At 39.7% G+C, this 22464-nt stretch overlaps 2 protein-coding genes across 4 annotated transcripts in view; one reads left to right on the top strand and one right to left on the bottom strand.

Annotated features, from left to right (window-relative positions):
• Positions 1-564: 564 nt before the first annotated feature.
• The window catches only part of insyn2ab (inhibitory synaptic factor 2Ab), a 43133-nt gene continuing 21233 nt past the window's right edge, over positions 565-22464 (bottom strand). Inside the window, exons 4-5 of one of the 3 annotated variants that reach the window (XR_009784354.1) lie at positions 17781-18213; positions 565-693 (exon numbers count right to left, since the gene is read on the bottom strand). Coding sequence is in view for 1 of the 3 variants with exons in the window: in XM_061745202.1 (XP_061601186.1) it covers positions 18030-18213 (184 nt within the window). In the remaining 2 variants the exon portion in view is untranslated. Of the gene's footprint in view, positions 694-15130; positions 16759-17594; positions 18214-22464 lie in introns of those variants that run through there. The other 2 variants (XR_009784353.1, XM_061745202.1) reach the window with 2 other exon arrangements.
• LOC133463681 (indoleamine 2,3-dioxygenase 2-like) lies at positions 8996-13205 on the top strand. The gene is made up of 10 exons (XM_061745361.1): positions 8996-9119; positions 9887-9982; positions 10106-10225; positions 11303-11421; positions 11558-11572; positions 11698-11797; positions 11902-12019; positions 12130-12181; positions 12407-12555; positions 12758-13205. The coding sequence occupies exons 1-10, from the start codon at positions 9009-9011 to the stop codon at positions 13132-13134; spliced, it is 1257 nt and encodes a 418-aa protein (XP_061601345.1). The 5' UTR covers positions 8996-9008; the 3' UTR covers positions 13135-13205.

The following is a 22464-nucleotide window of genomic DNA, read 5'->3' as shown; positions in this document are numbered from 1 at the left end:
CGCTGCTAAGAAATGCAAATATGTTTGCTTTTTTAAATTTATTGACATACGTCAACGACCGTGAAATTCTGTGAACAGTTTATTTAAGTGATCACAGTGATTTCATGTTATTCCCGTGTGGCAGTACAAAAGATGTTCAGTTTGTAAATATTATGAAATAAAATAGAATTAAAGCATGATCTGAAAAAGCTGCTGTTGGGTATATTGTTGATTATAGTAAACAATTTGTATTCTTATGCATGGATTCGTGGTTGGAAAAAGGAGAACATTTGAAACAAGCGATGAGTTTTCTCAGACGGAGCATGATGGTGTAGTGGTTGGCACTGTCACCTCGGAAAGACAAGGTTCCTTGTTCAGGTTTCCGCTGGAGTCTTTTAGGAAGTCACGAGGAGTTTTTGTTTTCTCTCTGTTCCTGTATGGGTTTTCTCCAAGTACTTTGGCTTCCTTCCACAGTCCAAAAAATATCCATGTTGGGTTAATGGGTTATTTCCATTTGGGGTGAGTGTGGATGGATCTTTGTGGCTTCTGTGGTGGCAACCTGTCCAGTGTGTACTCCACCTCTTGCCTGATGACAGCTGGGATAGACTGCAGCCCCCCGCGACCCTGAACATGATGAAATGAGTGTAGAAAATGAAGTGATAAATGGAGCTGACTGACTGATGCCAGCATGATCCCTTTTATCCATCCAAATTTCTGGAAAACAAAATAAATCAATATGATCATCACCAATCACATACAATAATTTATTAACAGACTGAGATGAATGAGATGTACTGTAATACTCAATAAAGCACATTTAATAGTCTTCTGTTTTTGTTGACTTATTAATTTACACTGTTGGAGAGTGGACACAGTCTCTTTGGGATTTGAGGAATTTTAGGGGGGTTGCGATGGTATAGAGGCTGCAGAGAAATGTGAAACTATGCATCATCGTCTCAACACTTGATTATCATGTTTTTCAATTGCAGAGAAATTTGTCCATATTCTTTGATCAGAGAACTACCCCATCCAGGGATGACCAAATGTTACCCCCAAAATATTTCCATGTGTTTATGCAGCCCACTTTGTTTTCTGGGCACCACCTGGACAGATTGCAACTGAAGGATGTCATATAGCTGCTACAGCACTTGTGCCCCAAGATCGGACTTCCTATCAGTGCAGCTCAAATATTCATATGGTTCAAGCAGAACAGAGATGAGGGGCATTTTCAGTCTATCCGAAAATCAGGCCAGTGCGAACAAAGGCAGTGACATGTCAGTGTAGCACAAAATAGATAGCACAGACCCATCATTTTGACTGATAACTCACCCTTCACTTTGTCCATTTGGACGACAGCAGGCGGACGAGACAGTAACAGAGAGGGTCATTTTGTGTGGGTTACGTAACTGTGTGCCAAAATGTGGAATGTGAAATTACAGCGATAGACTAAAAACACCTACAAAAAGTAATGCTCTGTATTTGAAATGTTGTCTTGAAATATGCTATATGTGAAAGGCATGACCTGGAGGAGATTGTTTTCTGCTTGGTTATTGGACATTTTCTTCAGATAGACTGGGTCCAGGGGATTAAAGACGGAGTTGATAAATTGGCTGTCATTATTTGTCATGACTTCCATTGTTCAACAGAGACGTAGCTTTTATGTCTGACAGACTGGAAACCATACACGATAATACAATTTTTAAAGTAACATAAAATAATCATGGTGTTGGGATGTTTGTCAATGCAATAATCTTTGGTAGAGCATAGGTCTTCACTGTAAACCTAAAATGTCTATTTTGTTCAATAATAAAAGAGACATCCAGATTTTATTCCATGAAAAAGTTGACCTTATGTTCTGAATCACTGACCTCCTCTTTATGAGATATAAAGAACTTTAATAAAAATAAACAAAACATTAATTTAGGAACCATCAAGTATCATCCCACTGTGAAAAAATTAAAATGACCTTAAAATGACTAAAGTCATGTTCAGATGTTATGTGGTTTTGTATAACCTAAAAAACACGTATATGTTCGATGAGAGATTTTGTGCCTCTTCTTTTAAACACTTTATTTCTTTACAAAACAGGCCTGCTCTCCAAAGTTACTGCAATATGGTCACAGTGCAGTAAAATGATGTGCGGCTATAAAATACTGTGGAGGCACCACTAATCCTTTTATTTATAAGCCCTTCCGAGGCTTTTCACCTATAGTAAGTCAAACTACAAGGCAAGGCAACTTTATTTGTATAGTGCTTTACATAACAATATTTAAAAAAAAATGCATTAAAAAGTAAAATAGTTTAAAAGCAAAAATTAAAGACAGACAGACATTAGTTAAGACTAAAATAAACAAACGGGATGCAAGAAATATAGCGCATTATGGTTGATTACTGAAATACAGCAGTAAATAAAATGTTTTTCAACCTTGACTTAAAGGAAATGAGAGTTTCAACAGTCCTGGTGCATTCATGGAATTTGTGTGACAGGTGAGGAGCATCAAGGCTGAAAGCTGCCTTTGGTTCTAACTCTGGGTACAGAAAGTAAGCGTGACCCTGATGACCTGAGGGTTCTGGTTGGTTCATAATGGATCAGGAGATCAGAGATGTATTTTGGCCTCCAGGAGGAGGGATAACAAGGTATGCGGTCAGCTCTAGGCCTGACTCAGGGAACAGGACGCCCCTGCCTTGCATAGTCCCATGGGCTACACAACATTTGATTGGGCATGGGACACAAGCGCGGGCGTAATTAACCTGTCGCTGGCCACCATTGATGAGGGTGTCTAGTGATGAAAGGCCGAAACACCCCATGATTCGTTGGAACACGACTGATGATGTGTCCCAAATTTACATCTTTCCTTCCCCGAGGTGCAGCTCCCATGCCACTCTCAACATCAAGGCTAACCTCATGTGAGTACCATCCATTGGCACAACGGACAGAACAACATCCCGTCCAGTGTTTCATGATTCTCAGACCATTCAGAAATTTATAAACTAACTGCAGGACTTTAAAATCTAATATGTGACAGACAGGAAGCCATTGTAAAGATTTAAGAACTGGAGTTACAGTATATGGTCCAGGCTCTTCGTGTTAGTGAGGACTCAGGCCGCAGTGTTCTGGACTAACTGAAGCCGTTTGATGGATTTCTTTAGGGCGACCTCTGAGAACAAGTTTGTGTAAGTCCTGCTGAGACATCAGTCCTTTAATCAATGATATGCTCTTTGGGTGATAATAGGCTGACTTCACTACTGTCTAAATGTGGCTATTAAAATTCAGGTCTGAGTTCAGAACCACTACCAGATTTCTGGCTTGGCTATTGGTTTGTAGCTTCACTGCTTGAAGTGCTGACATCTAATCTTTCTTCCTCAGTTCCAAACACTATTATTTATGTTTTGTCTTCATTTAACTGAAGAAAATCCTGCCACATCCACTCTATAATTTGATCAATGCATTTGATCAATGTTTGAATTCGATTATTGTGTACTGGAGAGATGGTTATATTGATTTGTGTTTTCTGCATAGTTATGGTAACACTTTTTTTCATGATTTGAGTGGGAGCATATAGATGTTACTCAGCAGAGGCCCCAGAACTGAACATTGAGGAACTTCACGTTATTTTTGTTAGTTCTGATTTGTAGTTACCTAATGACAATAAATAGTCCTTGTCTTTTAGAAAGGACTCCAACCAGGCAAGTGCTGTGCCAAAAAGTCCCACCCAGTTCCTCAACCGCTCTATCAAGATGTTATGTCGAATGCAGCACTGATATTCAGTAAGACCAGGACTGAAATGATGCCACTATCTGTATCGGAGCGGATGTCATTAAGGACCTTTACTTGAGCTGTCTCAGTGCTGTGGTGTGGCCGGAAACCTGTCTGGAAGACATGAAAACAGTCAATTAGTGTCAGAAGAAGTGTCAGAAGGTACAGCTGTTGAAAAACAGCTTTTTCTATCTAAGAAACGGGATGTTTGATACCGGCCTCTAGCTGTTCATAAGTGATCTGTCTTGAGTATTATTTTTTCTAAAGTGGCTTAATGCTGTTTTTAGGCACTGAGGAAAGATACCTGAAAGCGGAGATGTATTTATAATGTCTAGAAGATCTGAGGATATACAATATGCAACGACTTTAAAAAACCCTGTTGGCCGAGTGTGTTGGATTCAAGTGATGTATGATGTCATCCAGGTTCTTATGAGTGATTGGACAAAATTGTGTCTTGGTTTCTCTCGGCGGGCACAGACGCGGCATATATCCTCCATCTAGCATCAGAGCACTGACTGACTGTCTGATTTTCTGAATTTTGTCAGTAAAGAAAGAGGCAAACTCATTGCAAGCACGACTGGATAGAAGCTCAGGAAATACTTCATAGGAGCTCGGAAAATCTTTTTTTTGTTTTTGTTCCAGCCGGAAGTCAAATTTGTGCTTTTTGTATAAAATACCGGTGAATCACATAATCTAGCCAGATAAAGCTGTGACTGACACTGCCCTCCAGAATTGCTCTAAGGAACCTTCTAGGTGTTTGTGACCAGAAAATATCTTTGATCTCAGACAGACGGGATGTCTACTGCCTCTTACACCAGTGGTTTCCAGCTGTGTTTTTGTGCCCAAGGCACTCTAAGCAACAGGAAAAACTAGCATGGCACACCTGTATTATCAGCCCCTACAGTATATCATCCACTTATCCCTGTAAATGGCTATTTATGGTTTCTATCTCCTGCCAGATATATGGATGGAGCAAATAGTTTACACAGAGGAGGTGGTTTGGTACTAGTGACTTGAGAATAAGAAAGAGGTGTTTAAAGCTGCATTAATGCAGCTTTAAACACCTCTTTCTTATTCTCAAGTCAATCTTTTCTGTTAAGGATTCATTATTTAACGTCTTGAATCCAGTAATAGTCCTTGATGTTGACCACTCATAAAAAAATATTTTAAGCCACTTAATGTCTTAAGTGGCTGCCTGTGTGCAGCTGTTGCCATTAGACACATGTCAGCAGAGCGCTACTCCAAAGCCATCTGGCATGTCGCTGAATTTCCTTTTGATTGCATTGTCAGTAAAGGGCACTTTGATCCCTGTCCTTGTGTCTTTCTGCAGATATCTCTGAGCTGCATGTTGATGATGATACCAACATCTTTGTTAGCAATTATTGTTTCTCCCTACTCATTTTTTATGAATATTCTCTCACTGGAATCACGCTGGGTCTGATTGCTACCTACAGTAGGCAGATTACATGGTTTAGTTTATTTTCTTCTGAAAAGATTATTCTGGAAAAATTGACAGTGTAGTATGTCTTGCATTACTGTTCATCTGATGTTGTTTTTATGTCCTGATGTGTAAAATCCTTGACTGCAAGAGGGTTAATATGATTTTTTATTTGTTTTCTTTCAGGGCTCTGTGTATCATTAATACTGTCATTACTTCTGTTTTCCTCAGCTGACTGAAGCAGATGGCCGTTATTCCTTTATGTGGCTTTGTGTGACGTTTTTTCCCGTTTTAAGGAGGTTTCTCCTGCTATCTGTCTCAAAGCACTATTAAAAGGGAACTGACCTCACCATTTAAAGTACTCTAAAATGAATTGTCTTGTAGTATATAATTACAGACTGAACCTAACCACTTGAGTTGACAGCTGGACTTAAGAAAAAAAAGATAACAAAAAAGATAAACGGAAAAAGAGAAATTGGCATTTTCTGAATAGGCAGCCTCATAAAAGCTGATATGGTTTGGTTAATTATAATCACCAGGGTGTAAAAGGTTAAGATTTTTGACATATGCTTTGAAAGAAAAGAACCCTCACTGGACCCAGTTTAACCTCATTTAATTGTTTTGTGCAGAAAAGGGGGAGCTCTTTTAGCTCAGTTTGATAGTCCCCTTCGGTTTTCTCACAGTACAAAGGTCTTGAAATCTTGGCCAATTATTACATCAGCAGCATCATTTTAAAGTTTGATGGGGTTACAGGAAAAACTCCGTACTTTCAAATCACCACCAGCCAGGATTTGTTAATGAGTATAGGGTAACACAGCCCTTTCTCAGGCTCTGTGCATTTTTATGTAACATTGTTAAACGAAGCAAAGGAGTACGTAGGAGTGACTTTGCTGTGAAATCGGCTTTGTTATTCGTGTAGCAGTAGCTGGTGGGAAAATTAAGAAGTTCCCTCGAGGAAATCATTGTCAGACATGAACAAGCTTATGTTTGACACTTAGACCGTGCATCAATTCACACAATTTTTTTGGCGAAAATTTAAACAAATTATTTACATTATCATAAATTTCCAGGCCTGGAGCCAGCATTGCGGTGCATGGGAAATTATTCTAAAAGTATTACAAATAAGGCAATTTGCAAAATGCACTACACGGCATCACAAAGCTGAGGCCCCTACAGACCTGTTTTTTCTAAAAAAACTGAAAGAGAAAGCTGCATTATATATTTTAAACAGAAACTTGTATTCTTTTGTTGTAAAAAGGTTTAGCCCATGCTTAAAGGTTTAAGGATTTAATGAAATGATTTAAGCATTATGCGCTTAAAAGGGCAGTTCTTTAATAAACAGAATAACAGATGAGAGAACCATTTTAATGTATTCTAGGAATTCAGCTAAAAGCATAAACTTTATAAAAAAAATGCTGAGTGCATTTTACAAGCTAATTATCTGATTCTTACTAAAAAACAGTGAAGAATTACTCACTGATTCTCTTTCCATCAGTCGATGTGCCAGTTGGACACCATTCTTATGCCTCTAGACAATGCGGATGCGGAAGTGAAATAATACGCTAAGGGACTGTCAGACAGAGGACAAAAACAAGAAATGAAGATGGCATTGCAATGGATTTGTGACTCAAACCTTGTACACATAAATTAACCATTGCTGCTCTTGGTACCACCTTCTCTCCCTCTAAGAAGTGTACATTGCACAGATCTTGATTTCCACTCCCATTTAATATGTATATGCTTCTCCCCTTCGTCCAGCAAATCTATGGTCCCTTTGCTCCTTCTATGCCTGATGACTTGGTAAGTGAAATAAATTTGAAATATATTTGTGCACCACAGCTTTCATCCCTCCTGCTGTTTTTTTTCTTGCTACTGTTAGAGGGTTAAATGGTTTGAAAGATAGCTGGCAGTTGCAGTAAAGCATGCTGACAGCAAAAGCAAAAAACGAGGACTCCCATGATCTAGGGGAAGACCACTGTTCTGCTTATGTTGCAATGATCCAGTTATTTGACAAAGTTACAATCTGGGCCAAAATTCCATAAGTGATCAAGACCCAGAGGGAGTTGGGGGAGGATAAATTGTTCTCTCCCTCTCCCTCTCTCTGTCTCGCTCTATATACCTGTACATGTATGTGTATGTATGTATGTATGTATGTATGTATGTATGTATGTATGTATGTATGTATGTATGTATGTATGTATGTATGTATGTATGTATGTATGTATGTATGTATGTATGTATGTATGTATGTATGTATGTATATATATATATATATATATATATATATATATATATATATATATATATATATATATATATATATATATATATATATATATATATATACACAGTATATACACACAGAGATGTGCAGTTCCTCAAATAATGGCTGACTCCAAAAGCATCACTTTATCTGTCTGATATTACATAACTGTAAGAATCATTTATTGTTTTTGAAAATCACAACAAGGCCCAAACACCCAATGTAGCAACAACTCAGATGACAGCACTGCATGTTCTATGGGCAGGTGAGACATGTGACCTCTTTCAGCAGACAACATGGATGGAAATGTGCGGCTAATAGTTCAATATTTCAGGGAGCATGGCAACAAATCCAGGTTTACGGGATGGCCTTCATTTGGATAAGTAAAAATAACCTTATCTTACAACATTTTGAAATGCAACACCATCCTTTTCACTTGTACATAGAAGTGTGTTGTTAAGCTTAAAGGTGCGGGTATACTTCTGCGTCACACACACGCAGAGCACACGGCGCACCCGTGACGTCGTCACGAATCCTTCGGACTTCTCCGTCTCTCCATTTGGTCGCGGTGCAGTACCCCCCGCGGCCACTAGTTAGCGATCTTTTTCTGAATGGTTTATCCGACTTTTTCCGGTCACAGTAAATCAAAGAGATAAGGACAACTATTGTGCAAAAAACAAAAACAAAAAAAATCACATATAAACGAAGAAAAGAGCCCTGGAAGTTCACTACTGATTCAAACCGGAAACCGGAAATGCTTCGCTTTCAAACGAACCAATCACAGCCCTCTCGGTCTGCGTGTGGACGGCGTCTCCTCGACGCGTAGTTACAATTTTCGGGAGGTGCACGTCACTGACGGCGCATGTGACGGCGTGTCCTCTGCGTGTCCAAAAACCACACGCCGTAGACACGGCGTCGTTTTGACGCAGAAGTATAATTCAGCCTTTAAGGGTGTGTATGCTGGATGAAAAAATGTCAAATAACTATTTATTTTCTTAATTGTTCTGAGTATCACAACTTCTTTACTAATTTATTAAACTAAATCCATTAGAAATTCATCAAGTGTTGCCCATATGACTTTTGTCTGTCATCAAGTAAAAGTCAAGTCAAGCATTAGGCAAAATGTTCTTCCACATTATTCACCCCTGCATGTTTTTCTAACGAAACGACAGGTGTGGTGTATCATCAGATCTTGTGTTCCTTGTCATATGTCTCAATAGGTGACTTTGATAAAGTCATGCTCATTCCAAAGGCGGATTCATATGCACATGATATGTCACAGGTTTGTTAAAATCTAAATATTTTGTGTTATTTGTCAGCTGGTCCTGTTCTCAAATTCCTTGATCAGCTGCCACAAAATGAGAGCTATCCTCCAAACCGCACTAAAAAGGGAGTTTCTGCTTCTCTCTGTGAACTCCTGACATTACCGTGCAAGAAATATGATTGGCTCTTTGTGGTTGAGAGTGCAATAAAAAGGGATGTGACAAAGGTAGTGAAAGGAAGTTTCCCCGCTGATATCTGCGTGTCAGACTCACCGAGCACTTTTGTCCTCTCAAAGTCAAACAGCTGCAATGGACTACAGAGTAGAGCATTTGAAGAGCAACTGCAGAGAAACATTGCATGCAGACTTGGATGTATTTGATATCTCTGAAGAGCTTGGATTTATCCTTGAAGAGCCACTGGTAAGTTCCATTGTCATCCTTTTCTTTTTTCACACAGCAGATATTCTCCAGATGTTTGAAGAATGGCAACATTGCCTGTGTTGTCTAGGCAGAGATATTTTCATTCACCCTGAATGCTATTTTCTCTTCCCTTCGTCTAAGTGTTTGGTCAGCAGCACATGTAGTCTCTGTGGGCTGAAACAGATAAGTATGGTTGTTTTTGTCTAAAGTTATAGGGTTATTGATCTAGAGGAAGCCTGGGTCCTATCATCTATCAAGCCTTTCACATGACGGGCCCTGATTGACCCTGTGCACTGTCAAGCCATGTATATGTAAGGGTCAGATGAATTGTATAGTTTGTCCTTATACCATTTGATAAATATAGCACATATCATTGAAATATGTATAGATAGAGAGAATGATACAAATGAATGTCTTACCCCCACCCCAAAAAAACTAATATATAATTTCAGTCAATCATTCACCCATTGGCTTTCAGACCAGCCTACTTCACATTTAACTCCTGGGCATCCCCCTCATTGTTGTGTGGCTGTTTTTTCTGAGTATATTATTTATTCATGCCCCCTTTGTTAAATTGCATTCTTTCTCTGATTGATAGCACCAATCAGTCCCTGGCATGCAGGTCAGGGACCGTGGAAAACCTGAGCTGATGATATTACTGATTACACTGCACAATAACCCCCCCTCTCTCTCTCACACACATACACACACACACATACACAAAGGAAAATCAACAAACGAGTCATTTTATCCTCATTATCTCCTAGACTCAGCTCGCAGACTATTATCAGGTGTGGTTGGACCTGGCAAATAATCTTACACATTTGATAGAGTCACGTAAACTGCGGGATCTGGTTCACAAGGTAAGATGGAAAAGTTTCGTCAGAACTGAGGATGGAAGTACATGTAAATGTGGGTCAAGTTGATGGTATTCACTGTTTTAAAAAAAAAAATGTAAATATCAACATTTTGATTTCCCAATACAGATGCCTGTTTTGAGTCCCCATCTTTTGAGCAACCACCGGGAGCTTAGGCTTGCTCACCTGGTGCTGGGATTCATCAGCATGGGATATGTGTGGCAGGATGGACAACATGCACCTGCTCAGGTACAATTCCTCTGTGAGGGAATGAAAGTGGGAAAAAATGATGTACTATATATATGGTGATACACTTTGGTTGTCCAGGCCCGTATAACATGAGACATTTTCCTACATTAACAAACCTGCTCGGGTTATACAAGTTGATACTTTGTAAGGCTGGAAACTTTCCTTGGGAATTGATAACAATAACTGAAAAAAATTAGACTAAAGGGATAATTCAGCATGTTGATAGAGGAGGGCTCATGTATGCGTTTTTACTATTTCAATTAATTTGCCTGGCAATAACTGTATTAACCATCCCAAAATATCCCAGGCATTTAGCTGACAATACATGGTATCTGCGCATGGCATGATTTATTTATTTATTTTCTACAGAACCATGCACTTCTATGTAAACCACTTGTTTTGGGTATTTTTCTCAACTTCCCATTTTAAGTGTCGGGAAAGTTTGCAAAAATCAGCTCAACATTTTCAGCCCCAATGCTGTAGTTAAAAGGAAAAAAAATGAATTGCTGAAGTTACATTGTTGACCACGTTCTGGCCAAGCTGTCAGATGAAAAACTTAACAATGGGATAAGTCCGATGCATAAAAATTGAAAGCTCCAAGACAAATACAAGACACAGCCCCTCGATAAAATAAACTCATGAACAGAATGGAGTTCTGGACAGGACCTGTGTTATTTTTGTCGCTGTTCATCATTGCTGTCACACAGATGGACCATAAAGGATCACTGCCAGCTCATGTAGTGACCATTGGCTGTCCAAAACCTAATTAGTTGTCAGAGAAGTGATCGGGCATTATTCTGAATAGAAGCTTAACTTTAAGCTGCATCAAACCTCTTTTCACTTTACAACAACTGAAAAGTGTTTCAAGCTAATAAAATGCAATTTATTCTTAAGTGGACACTTCAGGAAATTCAGGTCATCACAATAACGTCTGTCCATCGATGTTTAAGTTAAAATCAAGCCATCTGTTCTTTTCAAGCTGCTGAGATGTTTTACTCTACATGTAGGTGAAGCTGTCGAACCACCTTCTAGGTCTTTATTCATCACTGAAACTTTCCTGTTGTGGTTGTTTGACAGATTCTTCCTAAAGCACTGGCCTGTCCTTACTGGCGGGTATCCCGCAGGCTCGGCCTCCCGCCTATCCTGACTTATGCAGATTCCGTTTTAGCCAACTGGAAGTTAAAGGATCCCACGGGGTGATCAATAACTTTCTTTCTTGTCTTTAAGTTCATATTCAAAAGTGCCAAAACTATTTTTAAAGAACAGAAACATATCTTGGTAATGCTTTCCTTCAATGACACCTCTGTATTTGCTCTTTCGTTTTTCTTCTAGAGATATGGAATTTGGGTAAGTGAAACAGAAAGTAGTTTCTCTCTCTTTCAAACAGTATTTCACCCTCATGTGATTTTTATTACATAATCTTCTCACATGATGTGTTACTCATATATTTTTATTATGATTTTTAAAAACAGGAACATAGACCTGATATTTTCCTTCCCTGGTGGGGAGAGTTGCAGGGGATTTTTTATTGTGTCCCTGCTGGTGGAGCAGGCTGCCAGTTCAGGCTTAATGGTCAGTACCCTCTTTCCCACGCTCGACCCGATGTTGCCTGTCTATTTTCTTGTTATTTTTTGGCTTTAGTACATATATTGTACATGTCTTTCAACTCTTACCAGGGGGCGCTGGAGGTGATGCACGCCATGAAAATCTCTGACCTCATCGGGATACAGAAGGGCCTAATCAAAGTAACCCAGTCTTTGAAGAAGATGAGGGAAACTTTCCAACTCATGCACAGTAATTTTGAGTTAAACTTGCCTAAATATGAACTTAATTAGTTTGCTTGCTGTGGCTTTTATGAGGGGCTTGAAAGGTAATTAAACTAAGTGAATTTGTGCTCCGTCCAGGTCATGTGGAGCCAACCACATTTCATGGAACATTGAGAATTTTCGTCTCAGGGTGAGTTTTTGGGCTTTTACAATGTCTCACGTACTGACTTTATTAATCCTTTTTACAATTTTTTTTCACTTCATGCATATTAATCTCATTAGATATTGCATGTTATTTCTGCTTCTGTACTTCCGTTCTGTTCATCTGCATTGGTGCGTGGTATGTTTACCTGCATAACATGTACTTCTGCATATCTAGTATGGAAGTTGACGGTGCTTGTTGAAATGGTTTCAGGTGGCGAGACAACCCCATGCTTCCAAGAGGGCTGCTGTATGAAGGTGTTAGCAATGAGCCAATTCTGCTGTCAGGTGGAAGTGCTGCTCAGAGTTCAGCCATCCAGTGCTTTGATGCTCTGCTTTGCATCCAACATGAGGGTGAGACAGGTAAAAATGCACTTCTTTAAATATTTTAAAACCAGCTCAGATGCTTTTTGTTTAGTGGGTTGTGCTTGAGTTTTTCTTTTTTTCTTTTCCGAGGTTGTGGGGTTCAGTTGTCAATTCTGGCAGAAATGTTTCCAGAAAAGGTTGTTATTTTCAGTCCCTCATAGTCTCCCCTGTGCTGTCCTCATTGATCCCCCCTATCTAGGAGCCTTCCTGACACGCATGAGGGATTACATGCCTCCCGCTCACCGTCAGCTGATAGAGTCTCTGTCTGTCTGTTCGTCACTGCGAGACTTCATCATGACTTGCTCCAGTCTTGACCTCTGCCAGTCCTACAACTCCTGTGTCTCTGCACTGGTGGATTTACGTAACTATCACCTGAATACTGTCACCAAGTACGTGATCGTGCCCGGTAACCGTGCCCGCTCCATGGGCTGCCCTCTCAGAGGGGCGGGCTCCATGCTGAACACCACTGGCACAGGCGGATCCAACATCATCGTTTTCCTCAAGAGTGTTCGCAACTCCACGCAAAATGCACTCATCTTTGAGAAACCGACAACGTCAAAAGAAACAAAAATATAATCTTAAGCGTCTGATCCAGCATCAAACACTTTTTATTTATTTATGAAAGACTTACAGAACATAACTATTTACAGTAAGTATCAAACTTATTGGAATCACAGTAAATTCACCACAGCGGTACCTCACTATAGAGGTGAGTTTGAAATGACTGCTGACAACTTTGAAACTGCATTAACTTCCAGAGGAGAAACCTCACAACATTTGAACTTCTCATTTAGCCGAAGGGATGAATGAGGGATGCATGAAGGGTGTGGTCATTGCACCATGACATTGCTGTCACTGGTAGTGAAACAGATTACAAATTCAGGAGCAGAGATCCGTTGGCTTGACAGTAACCGCTGCCGTTTTTCATTTCACAAGCTAATTTGTGCCAGCAGAAATAGATAAGCAATATAGAGTTCTGAAACAAAGATTCTTATGGATGAGATACTAAATTAAAATGACAAGAAAGTCATTTCCACTAAACAAAACTTCTCGCACTGCATTTCATTAATCAGTCTGCAATATACTTGACAATAACTCCTAATGCGATTATGTTTGATGTGATTTTAGAAATTTTACACGCTGCTGAGTGACACTATGTTTACAGTTGTACTTTATTTCTGGCTCCACTTGTATCCATAAATAGATTATTTTCAATACATAATACATGTTACATATGATAATGAGGGAAACTGTGTAGATATTTGGCATGAGGCCAACTTAAGGGAGCAAAACCGATTTTGGGGAGAAGAAGGAAGAAGGTAGGAATAAAATGACAGAAGAGACACAAGACAAAAGCAAAGGCAATCAACTGAGTGGAATGAAAGGGACGTGGTAATAGTGATAAGGATGAAAGATGGATGTGGGATCAGGTCACTCAGTCTGATGGACTGGAACGGCGTCTCCCCTCCAGGACTTGGAGGTTGTGTGGCTTCTTTCTATTGAAGACTAATCACATTTAAAGAGAGCAGAGAGGGAGCCCAACTGCACAGCTGCTGAGCCGTCGTCATGGTCCAAATCTGCTTCCCTATAGCACAAAAGAGTGAAAATGTGAATACAGCCCCAGCTGTATAACAACATGCAGGAACGGCGCCACACAGAAGTGTGGCTTGGAAGAGCTCTTGTCTCTTTTTTTTTTTTCTTTAACGTTGGAATGTTCCATGTTGTTTAACAAGGTTATATAGGAATCTTCTTTTTTATGAAGGTTTGTAATGCTTTTCAATCTGAACACTGAACTATACTATTTGTACACTTAAATATGATTCACCTATTGTGAAGTAAAAGTGACCTGTGTATTTTGAAATTAAAGATGTTTTCTTTTTCTTTCTTTCTTTTTTTTCATGAAATGCACCACAGGAGCAAAAACTAATTGTTGAACATTGAGCAAAAGTTTTCACACTCACAAACTGCCACCTGCAGTTTTTTCCACCTGTATGAAAGGTCGAACACTGCTACTTTATCAAAGCTTCTCTAAGATATGCATAAAGTGTCCTTAGATGTCAGCGCCACGGCACACCTTGGGTGGCGGTATGTGACACTCGGAGCACACGCTGTCATATGAACAATCAAGCGAGTGTGTTCGAGCAGCCAGCTGGTAGAGGAATAACTCTCATGACATTTGTCCTTGAGCTACTGACTCTCATGTGAAACAGTTTTCTTTTTTTGTTTTAGATAGTTTTGCCTTGGGGACCGTGATTGTAGTATTTTACAATATCACTTTCACTCACGATCTGGCACCAAAACTAGTCAAGTGTTGATGAGAAGATTATGGTTTGGTTTGAAATATCACCAGACATTAATATCCATGACATCAGAAGAAACAAAACAGGCTCAAGAGTACCTGAGGTAAATACACTGGGCATGAGACTGGTCTCATATTAAGCCATTAACAAAAATGCAGCAATTAATCATTTCTACTGATTCTGAACTGGACCACGTGTTTCGTCTCGTCCCAGAAACCTTTTCATTTCTACCTGACTGGTGGGGAGTTCTGAGTATTGATGCTCTATGGGCATCATTACTCTGTGACAGTTGTTCATCATATGTAGATGGATGGATCGATCGATCTAAAACATGCAGGACAGTGGGCCCTGAGGACCCTGTTTTACATGATTGATCTGTTTAATGGTGGTCACCCCAGTTTAACACAGATGATGTGTTGTGTTTGAGTGTTTCATCCTTAGAATGAATGGAGATCCTCTTAAACCAGTCACTCCTGAATAAACCGACACAAACATCTTTCTGAAACAGAAAGATAATAATGGGATTCTTACTTCACACGCTTCCTGTTTCCCTTCCTCTCTCCAAAACAACTCCTTGGACTTTGCAGCTTTTTTGCTTCTCGTATTCAGAAGACACAGGAGCACACTGGATCACTTTCAGTTGAAAATGTTTTAATTGTGATGTAGAAACAGTATAAAAATGCATAATATTGCACATAATCAAAAAATTGCACTTGCTCAAGATACAGCTCTTTGCATGGATATAGGTGACCTGAATAATATCATCTACTGTATGATGTAACAATGGAGGGTGACTATTTGTCTTCCTGACACTTTAACTATACATTTAACATTTCATTTAACTTTCCAAGTGCTAAAGTTAGAAAATTACAGTAAAATCAATTATATAATAACCACCTTGTAACAAGTTCAGTGTCACTGCTACATCAGTTTTTTTTGTCTTTTTTTTTGTATGTGACTAAAGCTGGTGGAGATAAGGTTTTTTTCTTCTTAAAAGAGTGATGAACTCCTCTAGCTCTATGTATAGCCCTTCTACTCTTGCTGCAAGTTCAGCGCACAGTTTTCTTTGTGGGACACATGCTTGCTGCTTCTGGAAAAAATAAAGCTGAATGGAGTTTGCAGTTGAATAGAAATATAAATCAAATTGACGAAACACCTCTGGAAGTGTTACTGTAAATGGACATGAAAGAGGTGACAGAAAGAGCTCAGTTTCAGAACCTCAGAGCTTTGCTGTGACACATTAAGTGATAGAAAGACATGAACAACTCTAAAAGGACTCATTAACAAAGCCAAATACCCTTTACAATTTGTTGCAAGTTAAAAAAAAGAAAGAATTATGTTGTTTTTTTATTACAAGATCTAAAGCAGAATAAAACAAATTCTGATTAAACCCCAATAAGTCGTTCTATATTTTTAACTATAGAACTTGCTTTAAGAGGAAGGTCTCCAAATCTAAAATTTTAAATTCAATTTACAGTACTTAGCTATTAGTATGAAGATAATCTAAAATATTGATTCTGGACATTATGTGTCATATTAGGAAGAACGAATGAGGCAAAGTTGGCCGGCCAGTTAGCTGCACAGTGAGCTAAAGAAAGGGAGCAATAGAAAGATAAAGAAACAGATAGAAATACCTCTAACTTTAGCAAAGGCCATCAGAAGTTCAGACAGACAGAGAACTGAGCAGCATGTAAATAAATAAAGAGAATGAGGAAGGCATTGCACGATGCTCGCATACTGTCCTGTAATCGTCCCTGTGTCAGTCTTTCACTCATGTTCCTCTCAACGCTCAAATGTTTGTGCTTTGCTGGAGGTGGGGCTGATGTCCATTCAATGGTTATAGGTTCAGTCATACAAGACCCTCCACAAGGCGCCTCCTCTTGCAGCCAAGCAATATGCTCTACGGGGAAAAGACCAAGATTGCAATGCATTCATTGGCTGATGCAACGGAGAGATTTAATTATAAGATGCTGCTACTATAACCCCAAATCAGAAACAACTGGGATGATGTGTCAAATGCAAATAAATAAATAATGCAGTGAAATTTACACTGAAATGTATCTTTTATTTCCTTGCAGACAGTATGAACCCAATATATTTCAGGTGTTTTCTTGTAGACTTCAATTTATTTCTTGGTATATAGTCAATTTCGGTTTTCCCAGTTTTTAAATGTCTGTAACAGACAACAGAACTTAGTATATGTAAGATAAAAATTCTGTATTCTGGTCTTGATAGGAAATAGGTTCTGCTCAGGACCAAATACTAAAAAGTTAGAAAACCAGGGACTGTTTCAGATCAGTGTGTGCTGCATTCAAGACCACATCTTTTCCAGAGACGTACATGCATTTTTCAATAACACAACGGCTAACTCCATCCTACACACATTACAAAGACACATCGGTGGAAGAAAAGGCTGCAGGTACGGAACTGGCCCGTCTGCAATCCTGAGCTGTTCCCGATAGATACAGTAATGTTTGGAGAACTTTGAAATGAAATTAGATTGGGTTCAGTGACGACCTTGTACTGCTGCACACCTTAAGATTCATTTGCATGAAGAGTGGAACAAAAAATAACAACAGAAATGCTTCATCGCTTAGCATCCTCATCTGCATTCCTGTGTTGCCAGCATTGATGCAGAATCTCTTGATGTAAAAGCTTCAATACAACTTTTTAGGATGTTTGCAGACCTGAAAATGTTCAAATTGAATGTATATTGACAAACGAAGATGACGAGACAAAAACCGACAAACATGTCTGTAAAGAAAACAAAATAAAGTGAATTTAAGAAAAGTGCTAAAGTGCTTTTTCCATATTGTTCCAGCAGTTGTTTTTTTTTCTGATTTGGGGTAGTGCATTAAAAGAAGTCCATCTTTAAACAGATAAAAAACTAAATACAATACAAAAATGTGTGTCGCTGCTCACCTAGCTTGTGCAGGTGTGTGTGTCGATCCTGTCCAGCAAACATGCCAGAAAAAGATTAGACTGGATTTAAAATGTTCTGTGTCTCTGCTGTCCCCCAGCTGGCCTGACAGTCTCAGGTCAGAGCCCTAAATCAACGGGCTCCCGCCATCATTCATTCATGTACGTTGATCGTCTCCATCTGAATATTCCTCCCACCATTTTGAGAATAACTGGGATGAAATGGCCGTTTCCAAAGCCTTCATGTTTTATTCAGAGGAACCAAAGTTTCCAACGAGCATGCTTCTTGGACTCTGTCTTGGACTTTCGTTTTGGAGTGGATGTGAATACTTCATTGGGGTAGGGCAGAGCAGGGCATTGTTGACTGTCCAGGGGGAAAAGTCTCTTCATCACAGGCTGTAGTTTGTCCTCCTGCAGTTTAAAGTCCAGCTCAACACTGCAAAAACAGGCATGACAGGTAGAGCGTTAGAACATTTTCATTATTCACTTCATTATTGTGCTTTTATAACATTCATCAGAAACTTCCATGTAATGCTTTAAAAAGTTAAGGATTTTTCAGCTTTTTAAAGGTATTGTGACATGAAAAACACATTTTTCTTGATTTTTTGTGTTTTGTTGGGTGTCTTGACATCAATTACACCCAAAAAACAACAAACTTTTAACATTCAGTGTATTGTGTGCTTTCTGGGATTTTCCGCATAACTGTGCAAAAACGGCGCACCTGGTTTGCTGGCGGATCGTTACGTAACGATCCGCTAAATCACCGCCCCCTCCACCCAGCTCCCTGCCTCCTCTCCTCTCCAGTGCACCATAAAGGCTGATTTATGGTTCCGCGTTACACCGACGCAGAGCTTACGGCGTAGGGTTACGCAGCGACGCGCACCGTACGCTGAACCCTACGGCGTAGGCACTGCGTCGATTTAACGCGGAACCATAAATGAGGCTTAACACGGAGCTGTTTAGAGCCTCTTCTGTTCTCATCAGCGGAGGAAAACTGCTAAGAAGACCCGCGGCCACTGACTGGACTTAAGATAAGGGGATACTGCTGCTTGCATGCCTTTATTTTTATGATTGTTTGCTGTGGACTGCTTCTCCCTGCTGCTTTTCCGTGCATGCGTCACCTGTCGCTCCCGGCTTAACTCTCCGACGCCGCTGTGAGCGTATGGCTGGAGGAGGAGGAGGTTTGGAGGAGGAGCGGAGCAATGATTGACAGGAAAGGGGGAAAAGGAAGTGTTTTTCACGGCGCAAAAAAACACTGTAATAAAAAGCCAGGAATGGAGTACTAGAGTGAAGTTTTTCTTGTTACACTCTTTTAGACACATTTGAGGGATGTTGGCCAAGACTTTTAATAGTGTTAAAAGCATGTTAAAAATGATGTCACAATACCTTTAAAAAGTTAAGGATTTTTCTGCTTTTTAACTAAAACATTCGTACTGAGTTTCTCCTCATGTTCAGAATTCTGGGATGGAGACAATGCGCTGACAAACCGCCTGGCAGCACATATCAGTTGGAACACAAATCCATATAACAGAGATTTCTCCAGGAAACATTTTTCTTTTCATTGCCTCTGTGTTACCCATGCCCAAAAAAAAAGAAGAAAAAAAAGCCACGACGGGGGTTTGCTACTGACTTCAGACCTCCACACCCGTGAGTGTAATCCCAGACTGGTCATCGCCTGATTTTGTTCTGACACTGCAGCTGAACTCTCTCTCCGATTAAATCTCACAGGGTTGAGAGAAATGTGGGACTTAATCCCACCCAAATGAAACCATTGAGAGGCCGAGCGGCCGCTGATTAACTGCCTCTATTCAAGCGAGCGATAAATACACTATTGTACACCATCTCCTCTCACTTTATTGTTATTGATTCCCATTGCTCTGTGTATTTACTCTTTTGATATGCAATCACTTTGAAAAAGTGGAAGTATTAAAGAGTAAACCATCTGCTACATGTGTACCAAAGCTACGATCTTTAGCAATGTATGCCTTATGTTCAAATATTCTCTTATACCTTTTTTTTTTTGAGCAGTTTAGTTCACTGACATTTCAAATTTTTCTTTAATAACTCTGCTTAACATCCTCTATTGAAGTGACTACCATGGCATATGGAGCTCATTCCTGTCATTTAGACGATTAAGGGAAGAAGAAAGAACTAAAGCTGCAAAAAGAGATGACATCTGACAAAGCAAGGTCAAACATGGAGACACCTTTTCATCTGCAGGCAGACAAATGGACATTAAGGTACAAAGCATTTCCTTATAGGGTAACCGCTTTGATGGACAGTGTAATTAGTTTGTAAAAGAATATGCTTCGCTCAAAGTGATATAATGAAACTGGGTGCAGTCCTCACCCCTATGACAAGTGTCGGTCAAGAGCAGATCTCTATTAAAGCATCTGGAGTAGAGGTGGATACTGGTTTGGATGGCCAACAGCTTTAATAACTGCATTTGATACAATAGAAAAAAAAAGCAAAGCATAATTTCTGCTCAATTATTATTTATACAAAATGAGTGTTTTTTTTTTGCTGAATCAAAACCAAACCACCAGTTCCAGAGAGCTTCTTTATTCCCTAATATCCACTTTTCGTCATTTCCTCTTCAAATAAAAGCTAACATTTGCAGGTCTTCTGAATGCTGAATCCATAACAAGGAGAAACTCAGAAAAGAGCGCAGGCTTTATCTCAGCAGAACTGCTGTTTCTTGCAGTATGCACTGCGCATCTCTTATTTATACCATCTATTGTTTCATTTCCTCTTGCTCTATCGCTGTTTGTATCTTTTTGTTTTGTGTTGAAATATTTGCATCTTTTACAATTGCTGTTCAAATAGTGTTGACAGAGAGCAGAGCAGACAACTGCGCCATGGAGTAGCCTCAGCAATTATTAAGCAATTAATCACTTGGCAGATCATGGTGATTGCTGCATACTGTGAAGAAATGCCTTGGTGAGAAGCCAGAAGCAACAAACTATGACTGGGGAGCCACCAGGGAGCAGGTGCCTCGGCAAACAAAAGCCCTATATCTAGGATCATCGCTGTTCACAAACAGATTGAAGCAGTTGGAGTCAGGGAAGCTTTTCTAGGTCATTCAGCAAAGCAGATTAATCATCCCTTTAGCTATGCAGTGAGAGTAACCGTTGCTGTGATCAGTGGCGAGCCGTTTGTTTGTCTATGATTGTGGTGAGCTGAGCACCATTCAATAACTGTTGCTCCTGGGAGGGATATCGCTGCTGTGAGATGTCTTTGTAGCACAGCATGTACAAGTCAGTCTGCTGCTATTGTCTCGTGTTTCTGCCACTGGCACCTTTCAACGTATAGTAACTTCCCCATCATTTTTTTTCCCCTCCGCCAGTCACAGTTCAACTCAACAGTTGACGAAACCGTGTGATTCACTGCCAGTGTGGTGTTATATCTTCATAGTTACATACTGGGGTATCCTAGAATAAATAACCACAGATTGACAGTCGTTTCCTCCGCCGACAGCTAACAGCTAAAAACGAAAACTCCTCGCTTGTTGTGTAAATGACATGTAGAAATTCTTTCCCTGTCATGTACAGTAAATCTCTCCTAAAGGCCAGAGTTTTTATCTGCTACACAGCTTTCTGCTTCTTGGACAAAAAAAAGACCAGATCTCATAAATGAGAACAGAATACAGCAGACACTCTTGACATGCGTACAGCAAAACAACCATGGCATCGGCATCTCAGCATGACACACAAGTGCTAATTAGATCCTTGAGTGCGATCGTGTTGAAATGCGGTACCTTTTCTTTTTTCTTTGTCTGAACTCTACCATTTTTCAAAGTCATTGTTAGCTCCGAATTGGAAATGCTGCATTGTGTCATTTGATTCAAATGCTGGCTCCTAACCAGCACAGCATGACCGGAATAGAAGCTCCTAATGCTTTGATCTGGGGACGGTTTTAAAATAGGCTTTTTGCAGTATAGGTTGACTCAGCGGTAGGCCTTGTATAATTTGGAAGTGATGCTCTTTTAATCTTGTTTGAACAATGCATGCAGTCATGTATGGAAAGAGAACAAAGGGAAAATAATGTGGACACAACTCCCATGTTTAAAGGGTTGAGTTATTTTGGTTACTTGAGCTACATGATAACAACTCTAATAACAATGCAATAGTAATTTCTAATTCTTACTTTACATGCTTCTAGACCTTGATATTATATTTACATCTTGTCCTGTGTACAATAAGCTGGTAAGCCAGGAGGATGATTGAATTGAAGTCATTTTCTCAGAATGTATTCATATTTGCTCTCCCGGCCACTGTTTGCTTTCAGGATTACACACATTCTCCTTAAAGATGGGGTGGAAATGCTTTCTTAGCCGAGACACCTGATAACTGCCAGCAGCTGTAATGCACCATAGCTAATAAGCCGCAACAATACCATCTATTGTAGACCTTTTAAACACCTTCGTCATTTCGGTAATGCACAACGCTGTAATTACCACAAACCAAATTAAATTCAGCTACCCAAACTTAAAATGTGATGTGAGATGCTGTAGGAGATCAAGGGTGTCCAGGGCGAACTCCAGCCAGGCTATGATGCACAGATTGACAACAACCAGAGATTCTGAACTTCCTGAACATCTTGATTACGGTTGAAACATAAAGTTGCTGTCTGACCTTTTGGGGTTCATTGGTTCACATGTGCTGGGTTTGGCTGATTTGTATTTCCA

This window comes from Cololabis saira, chromosome 17, assembly GCF_033807715.1.
Source record: "Cololabis saira isolate AMF1-May2022 chromosome 17, fColSai1.1, whole genome shotgun sequence".
Lineage (NCBI taxonomy): Eukaryota > Metazoa > Chordata > Actinopteri > Beloniformes > Belonidae > Cololabis > Cololabis saira.
Note: the sequence above shows the minus strand (reverse complement) of the source record. Positions and strands in the feature narration are given on the sequence as shown.

Bases quoted from the DNA above. Each gene is read 5' to 3' on its own strand.
- LOC133463681 (XM_061745361.1), top strand. From the start codon at position 9,009: ATGGACTACAGAGTAGAGCATTTGAAGAGCAACTGCAGAGAAACATTG. The intron at 9,120-9,886 runs GTAAGTTCCATT...ATTATCTCCTAG, and splicing joins TTATCCTTGAAGAGCCACTG to ACTCAGCTCGCAGACTATTA. The intron at 9,983-10,105 runs GTAAGATGGAAA...TTCCCAATACAG, and splicing joins TGCGGGATCTGGTTCACAAG to ATGCCTGTTTTGAGTCCCCA.